General features: G+C 30.8%; 1 protein-coding gene across 1 annotated transcript; it reads right to left on the bottom strand.

The window, feature by feature from the left end:
- Positions 1-1661: 1661 nt before the first annotated feature.
- LOC107452464 (uncharacterized) lies at positions 1662-6544 on the bottom strand. Its single transcript, XM_016068944.4, has 2 exons — positions 5743-6544; positions 1662-3332 (listed from the first exon to the last, which is right to left on the bottom strand). Exons 1-2 carry the CDS (start codon positions 6376-6378, stop codon positions 2238-2240), a joined length of 1731 nt encoding a protein of 576 aa, XP_015924430.1. The 5' UTR covers positions 6379-6544; the 3' UTR covers positions 1662-2237.
- Between the last annotated feature and the right edge of the window lie 1192 nt (positions 6545-7736).

Raw genomic sequence — 7736 nt, 5'->3', positions numbered from 1 at the left:
AAAGTTTTACAAATCATTACCAAAAGCTAGTTTCCAAAATTTAATATTTCATGGCCAGAAAATCAGTGCTATGTTTGCTTAATCTTATATATGTCAACAAGGGTTTTCAACTATGAAAATTAGAAAAAATCCTTTCAGAAGTAGACTAACAGAAAAGCATTTGGCCTTGTTCCTTAAAATAAGCACATCTCACTTCGAACCGTAATATACGGAACTTTTAAAAATGGAATCGCAATTTCCTTCATCTCACTAAATATTTAAATTAAAACTTGTGTATCGCTTTTTTTTTAAATTTTGAAGTTTTTACTTGGCCCACCAAATATTTTTTTCTTGATTTTTGGCCCCCGACCGAAAAAGTTTGCCCATCCCTGCTCTAAAGGGTCATTATATCACTACTGATAATCTCCATGATTAGGTTCTGTTACGGATTAGTATAAGTAAAATGTAATAAATCATAGTAATTTTTATCATTGTGCATTGTGTACAGCATTTTTTTGGAATTGAATTTTTTTTATAATATTCGAATGAAAGTCTTAAGATTCTGTTCCCTTTCCAACATTTTTTTTAATCTAATTACTTTGTTAATCTAATCTGTTAATCTAACTACTTTGAAATATTTATTTTCAATTAGTAAATAAATAAATAAATTGTGCACTGTATCAATAAAAAGATTTAAAGATTTTAAACATGTACATAAAAAAGATAGTGTATATAAATATGTACCGAAATGTAAATTTCATGAACATAATATGTAAAAATGAATTCTAAGTACATATATTGATAATATATGTAATAAGTACATGGAAAAAGAAATGTGTACACAAAAAATTATAAAGTATGCTTCACTTTAATCCAATTTACAATTTTGTCAAAACTTGATTTCTGAATTTATTCTCCTACGCTCTTAATATTTTAAAATGTGATTTTTTTTAAGCATATTTTTCGAATTTAATAACATTTGGAAAATATTCTTTTTTAGCACATGTTCTGAAACATCTTTAGATATTAGTTCAATGAGTTTTCATTTCTTAACATTTAAATGGTATTATGATTAAAATTCTTGATAATCTTTATTCAATATCAACATTATTATGAAATTATAAAATATTTGAAATTTAATTAAAATCTGTTTTATAAATACACAATTACAATAAAAATTTTTACTGTACATCGTTTTATGCTTTCACCAAAAGGTTGTCTAATTCCGCTCTCTATTTTTTTTAATACAAGGAGTCTTTAATACAAGAAAGAGAATACATTTATATTTTGATTTTTCAAAGTGAAACATTTTTTTAAAAAAATTGTGTATTATTTTTTATTACAATTTTTATTAGATTTTTTTTTATTTCTTTGCACTTTTGAAATGTAATATGCTTTGAAGAAAAATTTTTAGTTTAAAATAAAAATGACTCATCGCAGATGCATCTTTAGCAATAATAATCAGGATCTTGCAAGTGAAGATTTCAGTAACGAAAGTTTATAGACGTAGAGTGCCTGTGTAATTACAGATAAAAACTATTGTTTGTTCTTCATTTCTATACCCTTCCCACAAGATGAAATAAGTCCTGTTATAGTGCTAATGTATTATGGCAGGTGCCATCACATTATCATTTTAATTCAAAAAAGTGAAATAGGAGACACAATATTGAAATACAAATATAGTTATATTATCCAAATATTTTATTGAAATAAAAATATAGTCTGAGTATGACTTTCTATGACTGCTACTCGTTCTCTAAACTGAAACAGGTCAGCAAAAATGCATCGGTCGAAGTGGCCGTGACATTCCCCCTGAATCCTAAAACGATAAACAAATTAAATCGGAAGTCCTGTGATATCTTAGCACCTCCGATTCGTGTAAATCATAGCTTTCGTGTAAATCATAGCATATTGTACTGCCCTCTGATAATAATATAGAGAGCCACCATCAAGAATAAGGTCAACTGAAAGCTGGACAACTGTTCACCCTTTTATTATATATAATAATGCTGTGTTTTAAATAAATAGACGACCGTACCTTCCGCTCGCTGCCTCGCATAACAATGGCAAACAAACTGCTTTACTTGCATGGTTGTAAAATTGTTAAACGATCTTGGATTCGATATTGAATCCATTTATGTATGGGCGAATTCCCATATGCCATTCATAAATTATGATTAAATGTTAAAATTTTGCATATTCTGTGACATAGCTATTAGTTTTTCTGAAGCTAAGTTTAGAAACTAGAATACCCAATACTAATTTTGTGATGTTGGCCACCCTAATTCATAAGGATAATTTTGTATATCTTTCACATCAGATCCAAAACTTGTTCTTGATCTCATATTTCTAAACTGCCAATTATAAGGTATGCTTGGGATAAACATTTGTAAACATGATATAATAGACCAATACGGGAAAATAGATATTTCTGGAATCGAAGGCTTTTTAATAACGTTTCTCCTTGTCCGATCATCACAACCAAATAGGTGTGAAGAATATTGGTTTTTTAATGTTGGCCATCCTATTTCATATGGATAATTTGATGTAGCATTTTTTTCACGACTGAAACTATTTTCTATGAATTTATATATGGGTTGTAAATGATTTAAATATGTTTGAATTGCATCAGAATCATTAGAGGAAAAATACATTAAATCAGCTGATGACGATAATTTGTTTTCATAATAATCCAGTTTTTCGTGACTAACTGGAGTTAGATAATCCAAACTCTCATTCTCAAAGCCATCCAAATTATCTTCGGAGTAATAAGTAGCAAATTTTTCTGAGTTCGAGGAATAAAAAGAGTTCAAACTGTCATGATAATCTAGTTTTTCTTGATTGACTGGAGGTAGATAACCCAAACTCTCATTCTCAAAGTCATCCAAATCATCTTCGGAGTAGTAAGTAACAAATTCTTCTGAGTTAGAGGAATAAAAAGAGTTCAAACTGTCAGAACTATCACTAAATTCCTTATCACTATACTCATATTGTTCTTCTAAATTTCTTATGTCCTCATTTGTTATCTGTTTTTTGCAACTGACTGGCATCTTAGAAGAAGAATATTGTGATAAATTGTCAATACTTCTAGAAGATAATAAAATTTCTTTTTTTGTTGACGATGCATAAGGCTTCATAAGCATATGTACAGTCACTTTAATCTTGTGACAACTTTGGTGACGGTATCTTGTTACGTTAAATATCTCATCATAATAAAGTTCGTGTTCCAAAGGTCCAAAAACTGAACGAAGTTGGCATCTTTTCGATATTCGTGATACTGACTGACTAAATCCTCCGGCAGCATTATCAATGAAAAGTAAAAGTGCACCAGGCTCCATAGCGTTGAATATATTCTAAAAATTATTAACAAAGTTAATCATTAATAACGTCAAGAAATAAAATAATAATAATATGTTAACAAATATTCAAAACGATCATTTTGATTCTTAAAAGAACAAGAATAATTTTTGTCATTCCTATGCAGATTTAGCTATTAACATAACCAGAGCATGGTGTTCCGTAATCACAGTTTTTAATGTATATTTTTTTAATCTTTGTCAAACTATCATTCACATCGGAATCGAAAATTCATACTTACGTAAGGTATAACAAACACTTAATGAAAAACTGACAAATCATTAATGATGTAGGTAGGTGATATTGGAAACAAAGACATTTGATTGGCTGAGGAAATTGAAAGGAGTGTCACTTTTCTAGTTTTCTTCTGTAACTAAACTTGTTTTGTCGTTTTCAATCCTGCATTTTGCGCTAGTGTTTTCTGGAATTTTTATGAAAACGTTTTTTTAAAATTTACATATAACTTTGGTTTAGATAAGTTTCTTTATTTTATATAAAAAAAAGGAACAATTTTTTGTTTTCAATGATTTATATTAAAATTACATACTATGAAATAAAAATATATTGTTATGGAACGCGTCTCTGTCTGGCTTACACTTAAAGCAAGAGCTAAAAAAAATTTTTTTTTGAGTTTTGAGAACTTTTGACAAAACGGGCGTTAGCTTTCATACTTCTTTACGCTTGCATACTTTGAAACATTTAGTTCTTTTAATATTTTCTTTCCTTTAATACCTTCTTTTTTTACCCGTTTCTACTTATTAAAAAGCTTATCATTATTATTTTTGTTTTGTTAAGTTGTTGAAAATGTATGTTATTGACCTTAAAATTAAATAAGTAAAAATCCTATTTTTACGGTGTTTATTAATAACTAACTGTTTCAAAAGTCCCAATGTCTTAGAAGTACTAATCCTGCCTTTAAATCAATCCGTATATATTAAAAACAAAGCCCTCATTCACTAATCGATTCATTGCATATACTCTCCCTTCCCATGAAGTTAAAAAGCTAAAAAAAAATTTTTTTCCCATGGCAGGCCAATTTAAAAGAACAAAAAGGATAAAATAACAAGAAAAACAAGGCAAAAAGAGATAAATAGAATAGAATGCACAGTGACATGCTTAGCCCATACGGGCCCTAGCCTCCCAATAGCGTCCGCACACCCTAGTGGAGAAGACCTCAGGACAAACGGAAATATGGGGCAGGTCCATGTTCTCCCCAAGGCGACAGAGCTTGCATTTAGGACAGTCAAAAATGTTTATACTAAAAAGGTGTTTCGCCAGACAGTTATGGCCTGTTACAAGTCTAAAGAGACTTGTTACGGGCTAAAATTACGAAAGCTAAAATTTGGAACATGTTTTTTTTATTGAAGAAAACATTTTTAAAAAAAACATTGGAAAATAAAAGTAAAAAGTCTTATTTTCATATTTTGTAATTAAAGGAATAATCAGTCTAATTGATAGTAATTTCAAATAACACATTTATACCAAAACAGAAGTCACAAATTCGGACCCATATGTTTTTTATGAAATAATAAGAAAGATATAAGAATTTCATTTCGATATTTTCCGATTATCGGTATTCGGGGGTACTTACCCCAATTAAAAGTTATGGTAAGTGAAAGTTTTCCACCAAAAAGAAAGTCTCAAAGTTCACCCATATATTCCTTATCAAATATTGGGAAAAAAACTATAAAATTTTTATTTCGATATTTTGTAATTATCACGGTAATTAAAAATCCTAATTCACATTAATGCGAAATTAAACTTTCTTACTAAAATAGAAATTAAACTTGAATAATATATTCCTTTTCAAATTATAAGGATTTCGACGTCTATCGTGGGGATTAACGATAATGCTAAGCAACCTATTACCAAGTGTTTGCCGCAGCTTAGCCGATTCCGGATATTTTGCTTTTAAACCACAAGGTAGGTACTTAATTTACGAGCTGGACTGGGCTATTGTCGAATGTTTGGGAAACATCCCTGAGGGTGATCCGAAGACATGCCATTGCAGTTTTGATCCTCCGCAGAAGGGATGACTTCGCTGCTTTGGTAGCCCGATGACCTGCACGCAAAGTCTAAACTTTACGGTAGAACAGTTTAACGAGGACCAATACCACACACCCTCGGTCCCTACGCAGGCTGATCAAAGTGGTCACCCACCCGTTTACTGACCACTGCCAGTGATGCTTGATTCCGGTGTTCTACTGGGAACCGTGTCTTTACGATCAGTCCGCTGCGGGACTCTTTTAAACTACAAAGAAGTGAGTTTGTCTTGGTGGATGAGTATATGGAACCGCGAAGTGGTGAGTTTGTGTATGCGGAAGATTTAGTCGCTGCAGGTGGCTTGCGTCGTTTACCGATATAACCAAAAGAGAAAAATAAAAATATAAATTATTGTGTACTTACTCGAACCATCTGATCAGTATCTTTACAAACTGCACCAGACACAAATTTCACCATGGTTATCAAATTAGCTGATCTTATTGCTCTTTCCACTTCCGCATCCATTTTTTCGAGCAAATTTGCGCTAACGAAAGAGGTTCGAAAGGTATTAGTTCTATAGTTTAGCTGTCGTAAGCATTCTAGAACGGAGTCATACGTATTCTCCCAACCAATCATAGATTCAATAACTTGAGCAGAGCATTTGAATGGTCCGAACTCTTTGTACAAACAAGATAAAACTCCTATGACATCTATACCTGGTCCACCACCTAGACTACATAGATTAAAGAAACACAAATTATTATTAATCACGCTCTTTATAATATCTTCTCCTTCTCTCAAAGCTCGATTAAGCATATCTTGAACCAAACATGCATGCAGGGGGGCATATTTATGTAAGTACGCACATCGGTGAGCTGCATCATTGTAGTCAACAATTATGGGTGTCTTTTCTTTCCAAAAATTAGGATTTGGTTTGTATGCTTTGCTGAGATTCGGTATGGCAGCTTTGATAGCCATGCATGGAACATGGTATTTTTTAATTTCATCAATTCTTACTCGGTCGTATAAAAGCATATAATCACTTGGGCTAGTAAGCATGCTAAATATTTACTCTACCAGTATCGAATTCAAATTATTATTTATATATCGTAACGTGAACTTCTAAAAAATAAATTTATTATTAAATTCTTTTTGAATAATTTTTTAATGCATCTTGAAAATAAAGTTCCATTTCATATCTAGATTGAAAATGGTACATGAAAGAAAACTTTATTGTGATAATTGACAATACATTTATCCGCATTTCTTCCTAATCAGAGATAACACTGTAGTTAAAGATAAAACTCAGTAATAATAAGTCATGGGAAAGATAAAAATTTTGAATATATTTATCTTTTTGTCTAATTTACATATGTTTTGAAGTTTCTTTTTCAGCTTTATATTATCTAGATTAGATGGTTAAGTGTTTCGTTTAAAGAACCTTTTATATGCATTTTGAAATCATATATAAAAGAAGAATTATAACTTTGCTATTAAAAGAAATATTTTAAAAATTAATATAAATATTTTTTTACCAAATTATCTTTGAAAAAAACAAGCTTTAATCGAGTGTAACAATTTTTTCGCCTATCGCAAGTAGTTCTAGAAATACGGTACAATACACGAAAAATAAGATTAAGAAACCGAAAACTTTGGACCACTCTTCTTTCTAATTGAACTATAGAGACTACGTTTTTTTAGAAAACAAGGAACTACCATTCCATTTTATTGACTGAAAAAGCAAATCCATCTGATCCCGTTATAAAAATTGCGACCTTGTAAGAGTCCTTTCAATACATAAATGAAAATTGTGAGTGTACCGTTTTCCCCTTATTGTGAAATGCGACACAAATATTATTTCTGGAATATTTAATATTGTTGTCGATAATCAAAAGTCTGGAGGTGTGGCGGTGACTATGGTAACGAGGTATGATTATTTCAAGTAGGAGTGCGCGGTCCCTCTTTATGACTGGATTCTTTCTTCGGTCTATTGTATTAGCCCTAGAGTGAGGGGAAATGAGCATTCGCCCCTGAAACATCGTTTAGAGCAGTGTTTCTTAACCTTTTTAGTAGAATGGACCCCTTTTAAAAAATTTTAAGAAGTCACGGACCACCCCCAGTGAAAAAAAATGATTGCGAAAAACATCAATTATTACAAAACACATAATTTTATTATTTTAATAGTATACAAAATTTTTAAAATAAATATTTTTAATGTGAAGTTGTTGCCGCTTTTTCTTAATTAATAAATTGAATTGAGGAATGGTTTTCAACAAAGCAACGCGCATATCATGTTCAACATTCAATCGATTTCGATGTTTTGTTTTTATTGTCACAAGTGTCGAAAATCCCGCTTCGCAAAGATACACTGTAGCAAATGGAATTATAGCTGCCACAGCTCATTTTACAATCAATGG

The sequence above is a fragment of the Parasteatoda tepidariorum genome, chromosome 4 (genome assembly GCF_982258835.1).
Source record: "Parasteatoda tepidariorum strain Cologne lab strain chromosome 4, Ptep-v5.0, whole genome shotgun sequence".
In the NCBI taxonomy this organism is placed as follows: Eukaryota; Metazoa; Arthropoda; class Arachnida; order Araneae; family Theridiidae; genus Parasteatoda; species Parasteatoda tepidariorum.
The sequence above is the reverse complement of the archived record's forward strand: the minus strand, read 5'-3'. Positions and strand labels throughout refer to the sequence as shown.